Source organism: Aristolochia californica, unplaced genomic scaffold (genome assembly GCF_029961685.1).
Source record: "Aristolochia californica isolate CCGP_79_NKW_82.1479 unplaced genomic scaffold, dmAriCali1.0.hap1 SCAF_4, whole genome shotgun sequence".
Lineage (NCBI taxonomy): Eukaryota > Viridiplantae > Streptophyta > Magnoliopsida > Piperales > Aristolochiaceae > Aristolochia > Aristolochia californica.
The window spans coordinates 38,998,849-39,023,083 of record NW_027182103.1 but is presented as its reverse complement, the minus strand read 5'-3'; the positions used below and the strand labels follow the sequence as shown (position 1 = coordinate 39,023,083).

Here is a 24,235-nt window from a genome sequence, read left to right as displayed (position 1 = left end):
CGTTTGGTACTCCCGCTGAAATTGAAACTTCCAGAGGCAGAAGAAATATGATGGGTCAGTTACAGTAGATTTCTGCTCCACAAACTGTCAAATTCGGACGGAGGTTTTCATATGCTGAAGTTACTGGTAATTGTCTTTTGTGTTTGGTCACTCTGTTTGCTCATGCTGGACGGAATGAAATGTTTTATTGATGAAAAAGAAAAATCACCTTGTTTTTTCTTCCAACGTCTAAAGGCTATCAAAAAATTCGTTAGTTTATTTTTCTCATATCATGTAATGGAATAGATAAAGGTAATGCTATAAAAATAACGCAAGTATAATTATCACTATGTCAAAATCTTTCTACAAACCCAGAATCCATGTTCGGCCGCAGGTCCTCACTAAAATCGATCCTTCTCAAGATCCAAATACGTATCAATAATCTCCTTTTGTTGCTCTGCTAAAGCAAAATGGCATTAAGTTTTTCCTCAAACAGGCCGGCTTGTCTCGCTTTGATTCGAGCGCTCACTTCAGCTGGGGCTTTGCTGGGCTCTCTGATCAAAATCGAAATGTGAGCTCACTGAAACTCGCATTTCGATAGTGTGAAAAGAAAACACTTGTTCTGCCTCTCCTAATATTGATGGTAAATTCTCATCAACGTACTACATGACCCCAGAATCTCATTCTCATGTTGGTCACACTTCAAGACCACCTTTTACAGGGAAAGATCCAGGATCATTGGGCCGTTGCGCTGCAAAGTCAAGATATCAGTATCTCTTCACAGGCCTTCCAATGACAAACTCTAAAAACGTTATCGAGAAGAGATCAGGCCAGCAAGCTGAAGTTTGTAATCTGTGTTGGCCAGTCTCCATGTTCCTAGTTTTCATCAACACCTCCAGGTTGTGCCACTCAAGTAACAAGGTCTATTTCATCACGATGGGGAGGAACCACATCCAACCTCATCATACTCTTATATTCTTTTGGTACCGGTGCACCTGCTTGCACACACAACTCAACAACAGCCGGAGCCTTGCCATAATATCTCTTCAACTCATTCGCCAAGGGAGGCCCTTGTGGGTCCCGTACATGCCACACGTAGTTGGGGCCAATCAAATCATCTAGTGTTGCTTCCTGCCATGCATGCAGCCCCTTCCTGAACTGATGCCTTGCAGCCTTGCATGCTCTTACCTTGTGGCCCTTGGACCCTACCTGAACTTCAGGACAATATCCACATGTATTCACATAATACCTCTTCATCAGCATACGAGTTCCTTCTCTCATCTGAAGCCATGACTCCAATGTCCTCTCACTCAACTCTGTTGAGCTCAATCCACTCTCACTACCAATCCTTGTCTTGCCGTCAGACTCGTTACATAACTCTTTGTCATTATCTGCCTCTTCTTTCTCAATCTCAAAATCTATGATCCTTCCATCAATGGCATAAATGGGTCTTGTTCTTCTCTTGGCTGGATAATCTTCAAGATCTAGCCCAGCTTGTATACAAAGCTCTAAAATGGCAGGGAGCCTTCGGACTTGGAACCTTTCCTTGTGTCCAATTCTTGGTTTACCAACTCGATCATAAAGATGGTAGCAGTGGGGAAAATACATAACATCGTCAATGCCACCTTTTCTCCATACATGAGTGGCACTCCTGAGACCACTCTTCGGCCCAGTACAGGTACGAATTTCATGACCACTGTGGCCTACATGAACTTCAGAGCAAAACCTGATCAAGGTAAGGGAAATATTTTTCTTTAATATGAAAGTATTAAATTTCCAAATATAACCGAAAAAGAATGATATGAACAAGCCAAGCTCTTTAGAAGTATCCAGAAAACAGATTGGATTCTGGATCTTACCTGCATCGATTCACTGGAACCACAACGCCAATGAGTTTCACCAGACCATCCAGCACTAATTCCCTTGCCTGGTTCACTTCATGAGCCACCTCAACGAGTTCTGGTACAAGAAGCCCATTATCGGGGGGATTAAGAATCTGACATGGGTTTTCTCTTCTGGCCTTTTTCTCCTCCTTAGCTCTCCATATCAGCACTTTCATCGGTGTTGGGTATGGTTTCCGTTCCTGTCTTTGATTTGGTTTTGGCACATCTGCATATGGTACATCTTCTGTATCCGAACTGAAATGGCAAGATGGGATGTACCATTGCAGTTGAAATATTGTTCTAAGATGGGATATTTCACACAAGGACCTTCTCTGCATTTCAGTCCTATTAAATCTGCCTGATGCACCAATCAATTGGACGAATCTCATTGGAGGCCGAAGGACTACACTAAAAATGATTAGTCCTATTGTCCATGCTTCAAGTTCATGGTCAAGTTAAAAGATAGGTGTATAGATGGCAGCAAAGGCTGTTGTGCAAGTAAACATAAGTGGTAGAACAAAGTCTTCATCAGCCCTTTTTTATTCTTTAAGTGCAACTTAAAATTACATTGTCTACAGTAGCAACCTTCACATATTTAGTGTGTAGGAGGTCTTTATAGTATATTTGTAAAAAGCACACCCATGACAATTTTGACTTTTTGCTTTCAGAAGAATGGCAGGACAATTGTTGAAACAAATCTCACTGCATCCATTGATAATCTTGCACGAATGTGAGACTTGTGCGGAACTACTAAGATATAGTAGGTGCTTCGATAGCATGTAGCATGAACAAATGCCATCCGATTTTTAGAATGTCATAATGATTATTTTTTTAGCAGTGCCAGCAACAAATGCGGTTACATTTGATTCACAATTCAAGCACTTCTTTCTGATCAGGATAAAAGAATGCAACAAAATTTCAGGAGACCTGAAATAAATAAGCAATACTTTAAACCTGGGGTGCTACTATAAACCAATTCCTGAAAGGTACACCACTACAAGTAAATAGGAAGCCCCTAGAGAGAATATGAAAAAAAGAAGTGAAATTGGAGATTTTAGAGAGAGAAAAAGAGAAGAAAGAGAGAAAAGTGAGACTGAAAAACAGCTCTAGTTGGGGATCGTGCTCGACCCCCAATTTCTTTTATTCACTTAAGTTTCAATCAATTACAAAAAATGCCCCTCATTAGTTATGTTTCAACTAAACCCTTATATCTCCCAATACACTCACTCAAATTACACCAAATTTGGACTATAGATAAAATAAACATGCTGAACAATATACTGTCATCTCTAGAGATCACAACTGATGTAAAAAGACCAAATTGCCATTCTGCTGATTTCTAACACTCCCCCTCAAACTGGAGCTTATATCCATGAGACCCAACTTGCCATAGAAAGACCCAAATTCACGTCTTCCCAATGATTTAGTAAACACATTTGCCACTTGATCACCAAACCAAACATAGGGAATGATGACTTCCCTCTTCGTTACAACATCTCGAATGAAGTGACAATCCACTTCAAAATGATTGGTTCTTTCATAGAGTACCCGATTTCCTGCAATAAATATAGTTGCCTAGTTATCGTAGTACATAGTCATAGATTCATCTTTCTGTAATTTAAATTCTCTGACCACAGAGCTCACCCGCATTAACTCACTTACCATATGAGTTATAGCCCTATACCCAACTTCAGCACTTGACTTGGCTATAACGTTTTTATCTTATGCAGTAAGAGTTGTTAGTTTATGGAAAACCCACATGTACACCGCAATGCAAAATATTTGAGGTACTTGAAGGTCTTCCGAGGGAACAGATTGTTGTGTTTATCTTCTAAACACTTGAAGAATAAGGGTTTTTCAAACGCTGACTATGTCAATTTTAAATTAGATAGAAGGTCAACTAGTGGGTACTATGTTTTTAATGGTTGAAATTTAGTAACATGGAAAAGCAAGAAATTGTTCGATGTGGCTATATCTAGCGCTGAAGCACACAGGGAATGATTGTTGTGGGTAAAGTCTCTAATAGTTGAATTTGGGTTCAACTGTGAAAAACCTAAGGTAATTGGTAACCCAGTCTATTTGGGTAAACCCAGTCTTCCAAGAGCAAACAAAACATATTGAAATTGATTGCCACTTTATAAGAAATGCAGTCATGGGTGGCAAAAATAACTACCCTACATGACAGACCTACAAATCTGTGAGGCAACATCTTCACCAAGGCACTTACAAAAAAACATGGCTGCTATATGTAACAAGCTGGGGTTGTTTAACAACTAATGCTTCAACTTAAGGAGTGTTGAAAGACACATTCCAAGGGCAATTTGTGCTTTCACATATAGAGTCGTTTAAGATTTTTACATTCTATGTTAACTATCTCCTCACATTGGCTAATCTAGAGATAAGTTTAGCTTTATGCTCAGAATACTTATTTGTGTAACTAAGGTAGAAAGGGCACTTATGTACTTTGGTCTTATTCTAACTAGAGAAATAAGAAGAGGCTATGGTCGTGAACTTCTCTCCAGTGCATGAAGTTCACTGAGAGAATGAATACAGGAAAAGAAGAATAGGTTATCGCAGTGCATGAATCATAGTACATAGACATAAAATGAACAGGTATGACAATTTCTTGTATACGAAGGTCATATAATAAAAACCAAAAGAATAGAGAAGGCAACAGAATAAATATTCAAACCTTATAACCAGCAAAACTGCAGGCCCCTTTGAAAGTAACTTGGAGACGGTGCTAGGAAAGGTTGACAGAATTGCAGACAGCTTACCTGAAAATTATATAAAAAGTATATCATATAAGGTATGTCATCTTTTAAAAAATAAAAAAAAAATAATAATAATAAGGAACTAATTTAATGATGTGATAAGTGAGTCCATATCTAAGACAAAGTATGCTGAAAGAGACAAACCAACTTGATGACTTCATAATACCATTCTACATGCTCTAACGTTAAGACACCGTTGAGGAGAATATTTACTGAGGAAATCATCTTGACCAGTTATTAGCATTCTACCGTTGAAGTTATCCTATGGTTTTTTCTTTAACTTTATAGAGGACATGCTAGTCCAACAGTTTCAGGTATCAACAAACTGAAAATATATTTTGGCATGCCTAAATTTCATTGTCAGTGTAACTACCAAAAGTTCATGGTTCAGCCTTCTATTTGTTAGCCAAATTACACAGCTATCAGTCATTTTCATCATCCAACTTGCCGACAGGTATTGCGAGTATATGGTACAAATACTAACATGTCATTCGAATTCACATCTCATGGGGTTAAATTGGCTTTCTATTCAATCCAATGTTTAAAGTCTCCCTACACGGTTAGAAACTTCCCAAACAGAAAAAAAATGTAGATATCACCTAAGAGCCATACAAATATTTCTTTTCAGAAAAGTGAGTCTTAGAACACCACACCATATGCTTTTGTGACAAGTCGACTGAGGAAAATGTTGGTTTGAGAGCACTCCGATCAATATACAAGATATCTGGGCAAAAGGTAAATTGGACTACATTTGGCCTTGCATTGTGCATGTAAATCAAGAAAGATTGGAGGAGCTGGCCAAGGTGCCGGGATGTAAGCTTTTGGAATTCCCATCTGGTTACTGGCCTTCCTTTTTTACATGACAGGTCTAATGAAACCTCACAGAATCAAGTCCTTGAAAGAATTGAAGAATAGCTTCTCGGAAAGGAAGCACCATTACTTTTTGTAGCTTGCTTGGCTATCGTCTTTTTTTAAGTTTTTCCTGCTTTAATGAAACTCTGACTGTTTTAAAAAAAACGTAACTCCCCTCTCACTGTCCCATCTACTCTCTCGTTCAAGCCATCCACCAAAAATTCTTATTGTGGTGCTAGGAGAAATTTGGATACCCTCTAGCTAAGTGGGTAAAAGTTGGTAAAAGAAAACGACGGGGAATTGAGCATCAAGAAATTGAATTTAATGCAAGAAGCTCTTTTGTCAAAATGGCTACGGCACTTTCAAACTACGAATATTTGATTTTAGAGACAGGTGACGAACTGTAAATACAGGTATGGGGATGAGTTCTGGTTCACATGGAGACTCCTTAATACATCTTGATGGCAATTTTCAAGTATGAACAACATTTTCTCCCATATATCAGGTTTATGTCAGATATGGTATTAACATCCAATTCTGGTCAGACCTTTGGCTTGAAGCCACACCTCTTCAATATCAGTTCCTCAGCTGTTCAATCTTACTCGGCGCAGATGTGCCATGGTACAAGATTCCAGAATGATATCAGATGGCAATCATGGGATACCCTATTCAGAAGGGCATTGCATAATGAAGAAATATCTGATGTCTCTCAGTTGTTAAAGATCCTAGAATCTGTCTAACTCAGCAAGGCAGGCAAAAAGTAGCTAATCTGAACACTAACTACAGCAGGTCTCTAGTTCATCTCTATACAATCAGCTCATTGGGTCTCCCAACAATCAGAAAGTGAACACTTGTTCCCCTGTCTGGAACTTAAGTGGCTCACCAAATATCTTAATTTTTTTGTGGATTGCTACCCCAAGGAAAATGCTAAAAAAAAAAAAGTTTATAGAATGTGTGAATTTATGAAAGAAAATGAGAGAGAAAATACAACCTAGAAGATGGAGCCTCCCTCCACAATAAGGGTTTGGAGGGAAGATCCCTATTTAGCATATAAGAGCACAAGGTGATTGGCGGATTTGGGTGCATGCACCTAAGTACAATTAAAGGAGGAGGAGATGTTGCAGATATCTAGAAAGACTTCCCAGTGTCACCAGGTGGGGGTCTTGAATTTGGCGCACCAATCAATGACTACTTTGGAATCCCCTTCGATGATAAGGGGACTCAAGAATTGTTCTTAGAAGATTATAAGGCCTTGAAGTAGTCCGGAAAATTCTGCGGAGGTGAAATCAGATATACCCAAAGGACCAGCAAAGGAAAGAAGGAGGTTGTTGTTGTCATCATGAATTACTGCGCCAAAACCCGCAGGCCCAGGACGACCAAAGGCGCTGCCATCGAAGTTCAACTTGAGGTGAACAGGAAGAAGAGGAAACCAGACAATCAAGTTTGGAGGACGTGAGGCTCCCGCCATAGCTGCAACCAAGTGCCAATCCAGAAATTAGAGTTGCTAAGGTGGAGGAATTCTTTCTTCATAAGGAGCCAGGTGGAGACCTGGTCAGTGATGTGCTCAGCAAGCACAGAGACAGTGGAGGATTAGAACTGGAATTTCCTTTTGTTTCTCTCCTTCCAAAGTGCCCAAGGAATGTGACCTGAACAACTACAGATTAACATTTTGCCGAGCTTAGGGAACCGAGAGTTGGTGATGGATTGAATCGTGGATGAAAGATTATAGGGAACTCAAAATTGTATGCAATTCTTTTTAGAAGGTTGGCCTAGATAGATTGGGTGAGTGACAGATTTCGGAGTGCCTCGGCAGAAGGGGCAAGACGGGTCAGGGACATGGGTCCCACGTCTGATCAAGGCATCAAAGGTGAGGACTTTGTTTCTATAGGTGCACCAAATGAAGAACTTAGCTCAAGGGGGACAAGGAGAGACCAGGCCAGCATAGCAAGGTGGCGAGGCTAAGTGGTGCTAAGGCCTAGAATGTGATTATAGGCAGAAGCAGCAGTGAAGGAGCCTTTGGAGCAAGGGGTCCAGATAAAAGTGTCTGGAATATGGTTTCTGATTTTAACATTAGCTAGGTTGGAGAGGAGGTTTGAAAACTCCAAGGTTTCAGTATCAGTGAGGGTTGTGCGAAGTTGAAAATTCCAGCAGCCGAGGTTCTGCCAGATTTGAGCGATTGAGGCTGAAGGAAGGTTTGAGAGGCTTGAAATGGAGCTGAAGGTATTGGTCAATGGTTTATCACCCAACCACCAATCCGACCAGAATTTGATCTGAAGCTTATTTCCAAGGAAGCACTTAACAGCATCTGAGAATTTGGGAAGGAGGAGGGAGATTTTCCTTCAAATTGGCAATAGCTTATAGCGATGACCTCCTTCCATCCACCAGCCATCCTACTTTCCAGCTTTGGCAGCGACCAAAGATCTTCAAATCAGCGCAGGATGGGTATTGAAGCACCAAATCCATTTAAGTATGCTGAATTAGTGCTAGCTATGCTTCTGATACCGAGACCACCGAGAAACATAAGCTGACAGATGTCAGACCATTTCACGAGGTGATATTTCCTTTCACTATTGGGTCCTCCCCAAAGAAAACGGTGCTTGAGGAATTCCAAACAATTGATGACAGTAGCAAGGCAAACATGCTTACTAAACCGCTAAGCCTTGACTACAAGGTCCACATGACATTAAAAAACATAAATATTACAATTATTATTATTACTGATATTAAGAATAGACAACCATAATATTGATAATAATAACAGACAATCCCATGAATCATAACATGATGGGATAGAGCAGTCATAATAAGAATCCAACAACAGATGATAATCATAACACAAATTACAATAATTTAGAAGACATTTAAAAAAAAAAAAAAGTTGGAAGATAGCATAGATCAGGATAGTTTCCCCATTCGACTTCTCTGATATTTACTAAATAGCAGCCGAATGTTCCAACCAGGGCAAGGGAGTAGTTTTCCTCAATCAATTCAATCACAGCATGGCTTTAAAGGAATAATACAGAAATTCCAGAACCATTTGAAAAATATGGAGCAGCCTATTAACAGCCTAAATAGCAAATTTAATTCAAAAGGCATGGATAGAAACTCACCTTTCCCTTGGCTCTCTCATAAGATTAGAAAATTAAAAAGGAAAAAAAAATAATACAATTAAGGAAAACCATGAAAAGAAAAAAATACAAAGAGAAAAGAAAACGAAATCTCGCAAAACGAAAGCGAACAGATTGTACACGAACGAATAACAAAAAAGAAAAAGTATAGAGAATCACCTGATGAAGATAAAGAAATAAAAATCCATTGTACATCCGGCCGCCTCTAACCCTTTCTTTTACACATTAACCCTTTTTATTCTTTTCGTCTCGAATCTATTTCTGCACTTTATTCTAGTTCATATAAATATATCAGAACCTCACGGGTTAAATTATCTTTCTCTACTCCGATATCGCCCCTTATTGTTCTCACCTTTCCCGGTTATCGACCTTTTAGTCACAACCTTCTCCTCTCTGCGTTCACATCGAAGAAGAAAGAGGACTTATGGTGGAGCTATTTCCTTTTTTCCCCTTTACTTTCTTTTTCATCTCCTAATTCTTAATTACATATATCACCCTTTGTTCTCTGTAATTACGAGGATATCCCTAATCTTATAGATATTGTTAAAAGTGTACATGGGACCCGGACCCAACTCGGGAGGAAAATATTTATAAAAAATAAATAAATAAGGAAAACATATCTTAATTTGATATATAATATAGTATATATAAAAACTAAATATTGTAATTTTTCTCAAGGCATAAACTTAGTGTATTGTAGGTCAAAGTCTAAATAATTGTTTGGAAGGAGAAAATGAAACAAAAGTATAAAACCTAATAGTGTAAAGATCATGACTTTTAGAATTGGAATTGGTATTTCATGTCCAACGATACCAAATCTTGACTCATTGCCTAATAATCCCCAGTACGTGTTAGGTTCGACTCACCTAAGTGGCTTGACTCGCATGACTCAACCTTGATCTTTCTACATGACAACTCAACCAAAAATCAATTTTTAAAAAATATTAAAAATCTAGTGGGTCTATACGTAGTGCTCAGAAATATAGTAAAACTCCTTCATCACAGTGTCCCAACCCGGGACACCGACTCTCAAGTGGTAGGAGTAATAAATGCCAATTAAAGGATGTAATGGGTAATTACCCAGAAGATAATATTTTGGGGCCACCTTGGCTTTTGTCATCCATCAAAATAGCCAATGCTGATAAAAATCAACAACTAAGAAGTCCATTTTCAATAATAATATCTCTAAAAGTGACGTAAAAAATTCGGTTTAAATTTGGATTTTTCAATGCAATAGTATACCAACATGACCTTTGATTCTTCCAATATCCTTAAATATAGATCAGATTGATATAAAACTTTCTCCTTTTGAAAATATACTTAAATACCTTTCATCCAAGTATAACCTCTCTTCATAAAATATACTTCTATTGAAATATATAATCTGATAGATTTCGGTCTCTATAATCCTAAGTATTTTTTCTCCTTTTGCTAGCATAACCATTGACTCTTCCAAGATCAATATCTCTGTATAAAAAACTCAGATCGAGAATTGGTTGAATAGGTAATAAAATAGACTTACATATCTTTCTTTTGATACATAATTCTCCATATAAAGTCTCGTTCTTGATAACATGAAATAGCTCGGAAGTTTAAGCTTTCTACTGCTATTTGAGCCTCTTTTTCAATCTAACATTTACTTCTTAAAATATTAATTACTCTTTGTATATAACTCCAATTTCAAAAAATCATTTTTCCTTGGAAAGTAGACTCGAATATCTTTCCATCAACATATAATATGCAAGATGAAAATCTTAGTATAAAGGTAAAAACGCAAAGAAAACAATGGGTATAAGGACTAAAAAGAGAAAAAAATAAAATAAATACAAACCTAAATTGCTAGAGATAATTGATCAGAAAAGATCACATTATCTCTGTGGGTTGACCGAGTCAACTCATAAAACCTGTTCTGATACCATGTTGAGTTTATGGAAAAGAGAAATACTTATTGACTTGTTGTAATCAGTGTACTTGAACCCCCTATTTATAATAGAGGAAAGTAGTAGAGTCCAATATACAATTAAACTACTCTCTTCCCAATTACGCCCAAACTCAAACACTTATAAGTCCTAGAATAATTAAATAACTCAAACATAAATAGAAGACTAGCATAACTAAAACACTTTTAAACTGAAACTCTTCTGTGAGACTTGCTTCCATAATAATTTTGGCTCTATAAGACTTCTTATTGTGTAGGACTCATCATGCCATCATTGTATGAGCCTGGGGCTTTCTCCTTGGCCTAAGAGCCTTGAACCCATCTTCCAAGACACTTGATATGTAGACCTTCCTTGGTCGTGTGGGCTTGGGTCCATGTCGAGTCTTGTCTTCTCTAGTCTGGTCCGAATCTGGTCCAATTCGAGTCTTTGTCTGATCTGGTTTGGTCCGAGTGATCTGTCAGAGTTTGAGTCATTGGTCTTCAAAATTAAATCCCGCTCCCAACTTTGGGCAGGTTTAATTTCAAACCCTCGTTGTCTCCCTTTTCGTATTTCTACGGTCTAATTCCATCCAAGGAACCCTTCTTCCTCTCGGACTCGCCTTCCTCGTTGTTGGCACCGAAGAACGAAATCTGATTCGCCACTGGTACCGCACCACTCGGAGTAGGGCAGGATCTCGATCTTTCTTTGCTCTATGACGGAGACGTCGCTCGCAAGAGCGGCGTACTGCTCTCTTAAAAAACTTCGTCTCACTTTGTCCTTCTCTTGTGCTTTTCCCCTCGTAATAATACTGCATTTATTCAGCAAAATTATAGTGAATTTTGTAAAAAAATAAAATATAAGAAGAGCATCCGGATGATGATACTCCATTCAAAAAATAATATATATATATATATATTATTATTATTATTTTAATTTTCCATTTTGATGATTTGGTTTAGCCGAAGAAGCAACTTGAGGATCTTTTTAACGTAAACGATCTCCGCCGCTATATGCAACACAGTAAATCAATTGGAAACATAAACAAAAGTAATTCAAAATGATTGAAACATATTTAAATGGAAGTTTACATCAGTTATTAGATACAATCAAGGCCATACCAATCTATTGAAAGGGGTAAGTGGAACCTAGTCGCTTCATGAGGTCTAAGTTAGCATTTAATGTGCGAACCAGTCAAAACCTGATTGCTAGACGGACCGCTCGCCTAGCTAATGTAGGGGAGAGTACCCCTTCACAAGAGGGGACGGGAAATAAATAAAAACCCTGTTTGGGTCCGGAACAAAGACACCATAGTGGTCCTACACTCTTCCCCTACAAATTGGTAGTCAAATAAATGCATCATACGCCCATACAAATTGCCCAGGAGAGTTTAAAGCCATCTGTGCACTCTGTATGTGAAAGTAAATTCACTTTCACAGGGGAAATTTACCTCACTCGTTAATTCACTCCATGATACCGGTGAATTCATTTTCACTCTACTCTTGAACGATTTTTCGCTCTCGCTCTCCGCTCTCCTCTTACCTGTGCCCGCGCTCTCGCACTCTCGTTCTCCACTCTCCTCTCTCTCTACTCTTCTCTCCCCTATGTACAAAATCGGTTATGTCATTTCCCAATAAAAGTATTGGATGGCTCTTCCTGTCCATCTCCGACCAGGTTACCTTCTCAACCGATCCGTGGAGTCTCCAGTCTAGGGTTTATTCTTTCTTCGAGATCCCCGACCACCAAAGATCTCTCAAATGTCGGGGTTTTTTTTTGGCATTCTTTGCACCGTTCTGATGGTGCTTGTTATGAGGACACCGAGAAATCAGATGGATTTTTGTGCATTTTTTCCATTTTGTTTCGCTTTGTGTTTGTTTAGTGGATGTTTCTTGCTTTGGTTCTCCTTCTTTGGAGGCTCTAATTTGTTTGTGAAATTTCGGTGGGTTGTGTTGGGTAAGGGGAGATGAATCTGCTTTCCTGCATTGAGCCAGTGTCGATCGATCGGGACCGAGCGAATCCATCAGTTGGGATTAGGGCCACTTAGTGATCGCTAAGTGATCACTTTAGGATTGAGCCACTAAACTCATTTCCATATAGATCAAGATATACAAGGCTGCTGAAATTTGTCAACCAATTAGGCAAATCTCCTGTTAACTGATTTTAACTCACATCCAAGGTTTCCAAGCTATTGGCAAGACATCTTGTAAATCTCTTACAACTACTAATAGAATTTTCAGTTAACTGTAAAATCCTCAAATTGCATAAATTACTGAAACTTCTTGGAATCCTACCATCAATGGAATTGTTGCTCAAGTCAAGAAACTCAAGAGAAGTGAGATTTCCCATAACAGATGGGATTGAGCCACTAAACTCATTTCCATATAGATCAAGATATACAAGGCTGCTGAAATTTGTCAACCAATTAGGCAAATCTCCTGTTAACTGATTTTCACTCACATCCAAGGTTTCTAAGCTGTTGGCAAGACATCTTGTCAATCTCTCCCAACTACTAATAGAATTTTCAGCTAACTGTAAAATCCTCAAATTGCATAAATTACTGAAACTTCTTGGAATCCTACCATCAATGGAATTGTTGCTCAAGTCAAGAAACTCAAGAGAAGTGAGATTTCTCATAGCAGATGGGATTGAGCCACTAAACCGATTTCCACTTAGATTGAGATATGCAAGGCTGCTGAAATTTATCAACCAATTAGGCAAAACTCCTGTTAATTGATTTCTACTCACATCCAAGGTTTCCAAGCTATTGGCAAGACATCTTGTCAATCTCTCCCAACTACTAATAGAATTTTCAGCTAACTGTAAAATCCTCAAATTGCATAAATTACTGAAACTTCTTGGAATCCTACCATCAATGGAATTGTTGCTCAAGTCAAGAAACTCAAGAGAAGTGAGATTTCCCATAGCAGATGGGATTGAGCCACTAAACCGATTTCCACTTAGATCGAGATATGCAAGGCTGCTGAAATTTATCAACCAATTAGGCAAAACTCCTGTTAATTGATTTCTACTCACATCCAAGGTTTCCAAGCTATTGGCAAGACATCTTGTCAATCTCTCCCAACTATTAATAGAATTATCTGATAACTGTAAAATCCTCAAATTGCATAAATTACTGAAACTTCTTGGAATCCTACCATCAATGGAATTTGACCTCAAGTCAAGAAACTCAAAAGAAGTGAGATTTCCCATAGCAGATGGGATTGAGCCACTAAGTCGATTTCCACTTAGATCAAGATATACAAGGCTGCTGAAATTTGTCAACCAATGGGGTAATGTAGAATTAAATTCGTTGTAAGATAAATCAAGGACATTTATAGATGTGAGGTTAGAAAATGGGAATGAGGAATGGATATTTCCTAACATGCAATCGCTCAAATGTAACTCTTTCAAAGAGGAAACCTTGTTGATTTCTTGCTACCAATTCAGTGCCCTTGTAAGGTTTACCCATGAGAGATCAAGGTATTGTAAAAAAGAGAGAGAGGAAAGCCAAGCAAGGTCATCAACAACACTAGTGGAATACAATAAAGCATCTCTGAGATCTAGAGTATGCAAATTAGAAAGGTTGCCAAGCTGGTATGGAATCTTTCCATCAAAATTTGCATACGAGAGATTTAGATATCTGAGATGTTCGAAAGAACCAAAATATTTGGGGATATGAGTTACATCGAAATTGTTCCAACTCAAATCCAAATACTTTAGATGCTTCAAATGAATCAAAGATGAATAGATTTTACCACCCAAAGTGGTGTTGTAGTATTCATTCCAAAGATCCAGCATAATAGCTTGACCAGTGGTATTCATGCAGCCTACACCAGTCCATTTGCAACAATCCTCCCCTACCCACGAAGAGAGCATACTTGCAGGATCATAAAGGCCGTGTTTGAACTTGAGAACTTGTCTCTCGTGTTCATGGCAGCTAGTGACATTAGTATTGAGAAAAAGAAGGAAAAGAACAGGAAAAAAAGAAGAGCGGGAATTGAAGTACCCATGATGTTGATTACAAGATATGGAGAAGAAAGAATTCCTTTGGTTATTTATAGATTTATCTAGGATGATTTATTGCTCGTCGAGTGGGTTAGAAAATTTGTATAGCCTTCTCCTGTCTTTGGCACCAGAAGAATCAATCTGCACGTAAACGCAATAAAAATAAAAACGGGAGACCCCAATTCATTCGTTTATGAAGACATGGGTTGAGAAATATATTTCTATACAGAAATATATTGAAATGACATAGGGACTTGACCGCATCCAGCATAATGACACGTGTATTATTTTGACTTGCTGTTTTGGATAAAATAATAAACAATAAAAGTAATTAATGATGTCGGTCACATGGTCACCCTTAGCACTTATAATATTAAGGTTATAGTTGGGAATTAGTAAAATGAGGAGGCTAAAATGTAATTGAAGTTTAAATATTATAAGTACAAAGGCTATACTTTTTTTTCTCTTACTCGTCTATAATGCTGGAAGGACATTATTCTTGGGGCCACAAAGCGTCTCAAGCTTAGGCTACTGAGCTTTGTTTTCCTGCATCTGGCCACACAGCGTCTTGGAAGGAGGAGTCATTTGAAGCCCTCGACGACACGCTACAACTGTACCCAATAGCCATTTAGTCATTTTCCAACGCATGTTTTGGGCTAGAAATACTGAAAAGTGAGAAGATAAGTCTTTTGCTGAAATGGACGAGTAGGGTTCCATGAAAGCAAATATAGAGCTGGTTGGTGATGGTTCATTAATTTGGAACACCCACTAACCCTCAGCATGTTGGAAGGAGGAGTCATTTGATCCAGAGAGTCCTAATTTACTGGTCCTATTGCTTTCAGGCTAATATTTGACTTAGTAATTTTGAAATATTTAAAATATTTAACCATTTTAGTATTTTTACTATCTTACATCAAAGAGTTCTTATACCAAATAGCCTTGTTTACAATGATTTATGGCCCGTCCAATGGGTTAGAAAATGGAGACTCCAACTCGTTCTTTTCTTAAAGACCTTTCAGTGTCATAGGTTAGAATTTGCATAGTCTTCCCGTCTTTGGCCCGAGAAGAATCATTCTGCACGACAACGCAATAAAAATGGAGACCCCAGCTCGTTCGTTTCTAAAATACTTTTCGGTGTCATAGCCTTCCCCGCCCAATGGATTAGAAATTTCTATCGCCCGTCCAGTTGGTTAGAATTTGCATAACCTTCCCTGTCTTTGGCCCCAGAAGAATCATTCTACACGTCAACACATTAAAAATGGAGACCCCAACTTGTTCGTTTCTAAAATATTTTTCGGTGTCATAGCCTTCCCTATCCAATGGGTTAGAAATTTCTATCGCCCGTCCGATTGGTTAGATAAGTCTTTTGCTGAAATGGACGAGTAGGGCTCTATGAAAACAAATATAGAGCTGGTTGGTGATGGTCATAAATTTGGAACACCCAGTTGCCCTCAGCGTGTTGGAAGGAGGAGCCATTTGATCCAAGAGAGACCTAATTTACTGGTCCTGTTGCTTTTAGGCGAAGACTTGACTTTTTTTTCTGTTACTCGTCTATAATGCTGGAAGGATATTATTCTTGGGATCACAATTTTTATTATTGTACTTGTCTATAATGCTGGAAGGATATTATTCTTGGGGCCATGCGTCTCAAGTTTAGGCTACTGAGCTTTATTTTCCTGCATCTGGACCACCCCCTACTCAGCGTCTTGGAAGGAGGAGTCATTTGAACCCTCGACGACACGCTACAACTGTACCCAACAACCATTTAGTCATTTTCCAACGCTTGTTTTGGGCTTGAAAAGTGAGAAGATTAGTCTTTTGCTGAAATGGACGAGTAGGGCTCCATGAAAGCAAATATAGAGCTGGTTGGTGATGGTTCATTAATTTGGAACACCCACTTACCCTCAACATGTTGGAAGGAGGAGTCATTTGATCCAGAGAGTCCTAATTTACTGGTCCTGTTGCTTACAGGTTAATACTTGACTTAGTAATTTTGAAATATTTAAAATATTTAACCATTTTAGTATTTTTACTATCTTACATCAAAGAGTTCTTATACACAATAGCCTTGTTTACAATGATTTATGGCCCGTCCAATGGGTTAGAAATTTCTATGACTTTTGTCTGTGTCTACAATGATTTATGGCCCGTCCAATGGGTTAGAAAATGGAGACTCCAACTCGTTCTTTTCTAAAAGACCTTTCGGTATCATAGCCTACCCCGTCCAATGGGTTAGAAATTTCAATCGCTCATCCAATGGGTTAGTTTTTGCATAGCCTTCCTTGTATTTGGCACCAAAAGAACCATTCTGTACGTCAACACAATAAAAATGGAGACACCAACTCATTCGTTTCTAAAATACTTTTCGGTGTCATAGCCTTCCCCGTCCAATGGGTTAGAAATTTCTATCGCCCATCCGGTTGGTTAGATAAGTCTTTTGCTGAAATGGACGAGTAGGGCTCCATGAAAGCAAATATAGAGCTGGTTGGTGATGGTCATAAATTTGGAACACCCAGTTGCCCTCAGCATGTTAGAAGGAGGAGCTATTTGATCCAAGAGAGTCCTAATCTATTGGTCCTGTTGCTTTCAGGCGAAGACTTAGACTTTTCATTTCTGTAGAAAAACCCAACCATTGTTCAAGAAATAAATGCACAACACTAACGGTTCATTGAACGAGGGGTCTCCGCATGCAGAAAATGTAGACTTGGTCATGGTTACAAATTGGAACGGATAACCAGTCAATTTTATTAATAAAATAAGATAAATTTTAGTGTAGTATAAATTAATAAAATAATTACAATGAAAATAAAAAATATTTTAATTAATTATAAAAATAAAAAATAAAAATAAAAAAATCTAAATAAAGATGATTACTTTTTTAATTTCTAGTCGCTTGAACAAATCCTTACTTTATAATATCTACATCATCACTCTTAAATTAGTAATTAAATATATTATTAAAATTCATGTATTTATATAAATAAATAAATAAATAAATAAATAGGATACTTTGTTATAAAAACACTTTGATAGAGGGTATTAATACTTTTAATACATCAGGATAAGGCATGAGGAAAAAAAAGAAGATAAATAAAAAATCAAAAAAGTGGAAAACAGAGCAGAAGACCAGAGAAAGAGTGACCACAACTCCAAGATTTTATGGTACAATATGTTTGAGCTAGAGTAATCAAACAAGATGATAAAACCATTCTTTGAATTGGATCAAATCATTTTCCTCTTTTATGTTTGAAGGAGGCTTGAATTTTCTTTTACTATTGGTTTTTAAAGAGATTATCTCAATCAATTTGCTTATCTCATCTTGGGGCCTTTAAAGCTTGAAATTCCTCCATATATCTCCTTCTGATTATCCACAGTTTGGAGAAAATAAGGCAAATCTAAGTTTCAGTACAAAAATCAAATTGGATAACCATGATACATTGCCTCAACAACCCAGTTCTATTATTGGTCTCAAGATTATCATTGTGATAGTCTTAATGATAATAAACATTTAAATTACTAATGATTTATATTAAATATGTCCTTCAACTCAAAAGGCATTTTCTTGCCCGCCAGCTGTGCCCATCAGCTTTGCAACCACTGCACTTCCAACTATCGCAGAAAGTTGTGGGGCACCATTATACTTTCCACAAAGTCTATGACCTTCTTCTTAGCAGAGTCAAGAGTAAGAGCTCGGTCACAGGCATCAATGGTCTTTTGCAGATTCTCGTCTGGAAGAGGCTTACAAGTTGTAGTTGAGGCAGTCACAGAAACAACCATTATAATAGCAGATGGTAGAAGCCCTTCAAGGTCAACTAAAGTCAAGTCCCATCTCATTTCCAATCTTTTTACAACTCCAGCATAATCGATTGGGTGATGCTCAGGGGACTTTAAGCGATAATTGTCCCGAATGGAATTGTGGATGATAACAATTTCATTCTCAATATCAACTCAAGGCATTACACTCAAATTTTAGTCGGTACTCGGGATCATCCTCCAACTCCAGCCCATGGTTTGAAATTTCAGACGCCTTTTCAAGTCCCTCTTCAACTTTCTGCAGTTCGTCATCCAAATTCGTCAGTTCCATCCCCATTAAAGAAATGACATCTAATCTTGTAAAAGACGGAAATAACTCAGCACCCAGGGTGGTAGATCCATCTTGCAGCAGCAGCAACGGAACTGTCCCTTAAGGACAGTTTGTTAAGGAAATAAAGAATTAAGGGGGAGCTGACAGAGAGAGGGAGGGACAGAAAAATCTGCAGAGAGGGAGGCTTCCAGACCCTGGAAGTCTGGAGAGGATCATCTTCATGGGCTCGGTGAGAGCAGGTAGGCCTACTGTAGGTTTGGTCTCCAACACTCTGGTATCAGAGTGAGGTCGGGCTGGATATGGTGAGATCGAAGATGGGAAATCAGTAGAAAAGGAGGTTTCGGAATTGAAGGGTGGAATGGAAGAACTCGAAATCGACATGAAGTTAATACGAGAGCTTCCTATGGAACTCTGGGAAGGGATGAGAACCAAGGATAACTCGCCGATAGGAGAGATATCGACGGCTTAAGAGGAGCGAGCGACGCTTCGGAGGAGGGAATCGAGGAGAAGCACCCACGGAACAGAGAAGAAGGAGATTGGAGCTACCTAGATTTTTTTCGGTGAAGACCCATCAGGCTGGTTCTACCGCGCCGACCGGTATTTCGCCATCAATGCCATCGAAGAGGAAGATAAGATCCCATCGAACGTCGTTTGCCTGGAGGAAACAGCTCCAGACTGGTTTCAGATAGTAGAAACCAGAGTTTTGATGCGTACCAGGTCGCAGTTCCAGTCGGCCCTCCTCCGACGCTTCAATCCGTAGCAGACCAGAGGTCTGTACGAGGTTCACCTCGCACTCCGGCAGGACGACACCATCGTCGCATACAGGAAGCAGTTTGAGCTCCTGTCATCCCCGCTTGTCGAAGCCCCGGACGAACTTTTAATGGAAGCTTCGAGTCAACCCACTAGTGTCTCTCATCACACTGACGGAAAAAGAGAATTATTTTCGGAGGAAATTTTACTAGTAGAAACAGGGAACAGAATTCTCCGTATTACCAGTATGTTTCTTAAGCTACTATATTGTTTCTTGAGCATCTGCAGGTTAAATATGTTGGAAGGAGACTTTTTAACAAGGACTTTCCTAGTTGAACCAATCCTTGGAGATGATCATTCCTTCTTAGAGTGTTTGATTGGATGAAACTCTTTTGTTCGTGATCAACTTGTGTTACACACGGGAGAGATCTTTTCAACATGTCCAACAGATTCTTCATCTTTATCTTCACTAGTGGGTCCTGGTGCCACATGTGTGGATGTATTTAACTTTACATGAGATTGTGTAGCTAGTGTTGCATGAGATCACCTATCATGAAGAACGTGCAAATAGTGAGTGACTTTGATTAATTTGGTGGATATGAATAATAATCAGCCCTGTACAACAACGCATATAATGTTTACATTTTTTAACATTGAGATACTTTCTTATTTTACAAGGTCTTTTAGTATATTTTCTACTTTCCTTGGAGAGTCAAATTTCCTGTGATGTGAGGCACGATCATCTTCTTTGTTGTCATTCGAGTTGATAGCCATCATGTAGGCCGGCCTTGACGGGAAGGATAAATCATCATGGCATGGTGACATTTGTGATGGTTGGCATGTAGAGCTGCATGCCTTGCTTGTGTGATTTGTTACCTATATCGGTGGCGTATAGGGGGATGGGTGCAGTGAATAGATCAGAGAGAATGAGCAAAGAAGTATAGCCTCCCATTACCCTCGTTCAAATAAAGACCAAATTTGCCTTTGTAAAATATTTTAAGAAATCAACAGAAATACCTTGACTTCTATTTGATTGGTTTATATGGTTTTGGCTTGGCTTTTATATTTTCTATAAGATATTATTTGATTTATGTAAGAGACTGACTTTATAAATTGTTGGTGACTCCTTTGCTAATGGGAAAAGACAAATGATCTAAGCTTAATGTGCACATAAAAAATCCTTTAGTAAAAATAAGTATAATCATATTTATTTGGATTTTTCAGAGAACTAGCTATTTTTCTTTCAATAAACAAAAGTGTTGAAATCTCTTTTGAAAGTATAATCATTCAATTACTTTTGAAAGTTAAAACTTTGAAAGTATCAATCTAACTTTTGAAAGTAAAAATCTACTTTTGAAAGTTAAAACTCTTCTTATAAATAGCTTTGCTTATTCTGAGAAAGAAATTTTATGGTTTTTGTAGTTTTACTTTAATACCTCTTAATTGTTGTAAAATGAAAATAAAACTACTAAAAGTTTTCACATAATCAAACCAAATAGATACATACTGGGCAAAAACCATTGATGATAACTTGTACCAACATTATTTCTATGCCATTATAGTATCAATCAATCACCTACGTAGGTACGACTTCTTGCACAAATAAGCTGATAATTCATACTCTGCGCCAATAGTCCCTAAAATTGTCAAAAAAAAGTAGAGTAAGCGTTTTGTATTTGTGAAATAAAAGACTGATAAAATGTATAAGTCAAAAAACGTTTACCTATCCATCGTCTTGGTTTTAATAGATGCCTATGGATCTTTGTCTTGAGTCTAGCAAACCATATAATCATTGCCACAATAACTTTTTCTATGATGTCATCACAAAATCGATAATTGGCGATCCTCCGTGACCTATTAAATATCAAAACAGTACAAAACCCCCAAAAGCCTATAACAATACCAAACTCTGTCATTTCAGATTCATCATTTTTCGCACAAGTAAAACAAGGCCCGTTTTCTCTCTCTAGCCTTGACGAGTATCGAGTCTACCCGACTCGGGCGAAGCACTAGCTCAGTATTCCTCTAGTGGCCCTAATCCATCTCTTCGGTATACTCGGGCGAAGCACTAGCCACACACTTGAACTTCGCTAAGTTATGCCTTACAAACCGAGAGGATAAAAAACTCACAAGTAACCTCTATAATTGAGGTTCTTTACGACTATCCTCTATAATTGATGATCCAAAGACTTCAAATTAAATCTAGATGCAGTATGGAAGATGACCAACCACAAGACATCAAAGTGGTATTTGTTTTTTTATGAGAATGGGCCAGTTGTCCACTATCTCTTTGAATGCTCTCTCTTTGAAAGATGCTTCCTTATCCTGGAAGGATGCCATCTTTATAGAGAATCTTCTTTGTCGATGACTTCTTTTCTTTTTCTGCTGCCATGTGGGTTCCAAAAACACATGTTGTGGAAAGGAGGAGTAGAGATAGACATGTCAGGAGGAGGAGAATCCCATAAATTCAGTCATCGGAGGAGGAGAATCCCATAAATTCAGTCATCGACTCCTTCATTGATTCTAAAATTTTGATCGTTAGATCATCATCCGAAATATTCGGATATTACCCTTAATTGGACTTTATTATTATTGAATAAATTTTTGGGGTAAATTCTCATTATTGAGAATGACAAACTTTATATATGCAACTTTGGATTCCATATTAGGAAACTTTTTCCTTCACCTTATATGGAAAATTTGCTACATAATTGGCAGGCCAATATCATTAAAGGTTGATTTGCAATCCCATCTCCATGTCCTTGGAAGGGTAAATTGCATAAAAAATAGGAGTGTATCTACTCCTAATCGAATTTTTTTAAAATCTTTAAGATCTGGACTATTTGCAACCCATCTTTCAAACTGAGCACTGATTGGCTCTAGGAGAATCTCAATAGGAGACCCAAATTTACATCATGTCGGAATATTAGGATTCAAAATAAATACCTAGATTTGTTCCAAACGATCACCTAATGTTGCAAAATTTTGCGGCAATCAATACGAACGAATGATTGGTTTGTAATCTTCCTCAACTAAATCTCCTTAGTTCCTCAATGGGACATTCGTCACTCTTGCAGATGGGGAGAAGAGAAACTGTGTATGATTTAGTTTATTGGGGACCATAACCATAACAGGGGGGGGGGGGGGGGGGGTTAGTCAACAAACATAAAATTTGAAGTTTATCTTCATCTCCTGATTCAAATTCATTTCATTCATCTATATGAACTTCATCTTCGAACTGGGTGTTAGTGTGGAAGAGTTCATGTGTACTAAAAACCAATTTCCAGTGTTAGTGCCCCCAAATGAGAAAAATATGGAAAATAAGAGAATTAGTAACTTGTAATAGTATGCTTAATTAAAATATAATACTTAAACATTAAATTAGGTAAAACAAACATTATTACTACATGAATAACTAATTTAATGTATAACTAAAATAAATTAATATACTAATTAACCGAAGTACATATTATATTAGTTAATGATTACTGTTTATTGTACATTAATACAATAATTACGTGAGCCAATTAATTGTGCACATGATTAATAATAAAAAATAAATAAATAACGTTAAAAATAATATAAATGAATATAATACGTTTAGTTATTAATTTATTGATAATATATGGTATACTTTAACATAAAAAAGTCATGATTAAACAAGAAAAATCTATCAAATGCTAACTTTAACACACTATATATTTTACATATTATTAATTAATAATATTTTTCCATTAAATTTAAAATCTTTGATTTTATTAATTATAAAATGAGTTAATTAAACCAAAATAATTGATCAAATGCTTGAGTTAACAATATTTTAATTATCACTATTAAATCACTAATACAATAGAGTAATAAAAAAATATAATTAATAAATAAAAACATATTTTATTAATAACATAAGATGGATTTTTTACATGGTATTAATTAATAATATATTTCCACAAAATTTAAAATAATTAATTAATCAAATGCATACTTTAACTATATTTTATTTACAAGACTTAAATATCAAGTTTAATATAGAAATAAATTTAACGAAAATATTAAATAAATAAATATACAACTTTATTAATAACCTAAAAGAAAGATTATTCAAATAACGAGTTCGTGCCTTTACTATTAAAATCATCAAGTTACAAGTTTAGTACATATGAACGACACATGTTCAAAAGCAATAAGATACAACCATCATTTATCATTCCACATGGAAGTCGCTATGGTATCTCGAAATTGTGCGGCTCTTGTCGATGCTAATGCACGCTGCCTCTAAAAGGTTGTTACTTGGCTACCTTCATCCTTAAACCATCGCTAACGTTGCTGTTTGTATCATCCATGGCACCTAATTGGACTGCATCACCTCCTCCATCGAACTCGCCACCCGAATCATCATCTTCCAATTCAAATAGATCATCGTAATCCTCTCCACGTATATAATTGTGCAATATGCAACAAACAAGTATAATTTTTTTTCTGGATCTTAAAAGAAAATGGATGAGCACCTTTCAACATTTGAAATCGAGTTTTTAAAACACCAAAAATTCGCTCAATAGTATTCCGCAAAGATGAGTGTCTTCGGTTGAATAATTCTTGTTCATTTCTAGGAATATTATCTCCAAATTCTTTCAGATGATTTCGAGTTCCTCGATTTAGAGCCAACAGTCCCGGAAGATTTGCATAACCAACATTGACTAGATAATATTTACCTATAATAGAAATTATATTCCACATAAAATAATTAAAGACAAAATAGATAAAAAATGACTGCATAAAAATATATTATTTACCTTCAGGTACAAAGATTCTATCTTGGCGAGTTAATGCGTCATTTAGTACACGGGAATCAGCTGTTGATCCCTCC

General features: G+C 37.4%; 2 protein-coding genes and 1 long non-coding RNA gene across 4 annotated transcripts; all 3 read right to left on the bottom strand.

The window, feature by feature from the left end:
• Window positions 1–269: 269 nt before the first annotated feature.
• Window positions 270–9,032, bottom strand: LOC137963807 (APO protein 3, mitochondrial). Of its 2 annotated transcripts, XM_068811009.1 has the most exons (4): window positions 8,776–9,032; window positions 4,555–4,639; window positions 1,839–2,220; window positions 270–1,705 (listed from the first exon to the last, which is right to left on the bottom strand). In XM_068811009.1, the coding sequence occupies exons 3-4, from the start codon at window positions 2,198–2,200 to the stop codon at window positions 889–891; spliced, it is 1,179 nt and encodes a 392-aa protein (XP_068667110.1). In that variant the 5' UTR covers window positions 2,201–2,220; window positions 4,555–4,639; window positions 8,776–9,032; the 3' UTR covers window positions 270–888. The 2 variants fall into 2 exon arrangements, 1 of the variants encoding a protein (XP_068667110.1); XR_011115245.1 differs by lacking the exons at window positions 270–1,705; window positions 1,839–2,220 and adding an exon at window positions 2,953–3,418.
• Window positions 9,033–12,692: 3,660 nt separating this feature from the next.
• Window positions 12,693–13,742, bottom strand: LOC137963318 (probable LRR receptor-like serine/threonine-protein kinase At4g36180). Its single transcript, XM_068810455.1, has one exon. The coding sequence runs from the start codon at window positions 13,740–13,742 to the stop codon at window positions 12,693–12,695; it is 1,050 nt and encodes a 349-aa protein (XP_068666556.1).
• Window positions 13,743–18,343: 4,601 nt separating this feature from the next.
• On the bottom strand, window positions 18,344–19,468 carry LOC137963900 (uncharacterized). Its single transcript, XR_011115253.1, has 2 exons — window positions 19,168–19,468; window positions 18,344–18,588 (listed from the first exon to the last, which is right to left on the bottom strand). It is a non-coding gene; the product is annotated as an uncharacterized lncRNA (long non-coding RNA).
• Between the last annotated feature and the right edge of the window lie 4,767 nt (window positions 19,469–24,235).

Coding starts and splice junctions, on each gene's coding strand:
- LOC137963807 (XM_068811009.1), bottom strand. CDS start 2,200: ATGCAGAGAAGGTCCTTGTGTGAAATATCCCATCTTAGAACAATATTT. Junction 1,706..1,838: donor GTTCCAGTGAATCGATGCAG/GTAAGATCCAGA, acceptor TACCTTGATCAG/GTTTTGCTCTGAAGTTCATG.
- LOC137963318 (XM_068810455.1), bottom strand. CDS start 13,742: ATGGGAAATCTCACTTCTTTTGAGTTTCTTGACTTGAGGTCAAATTCC.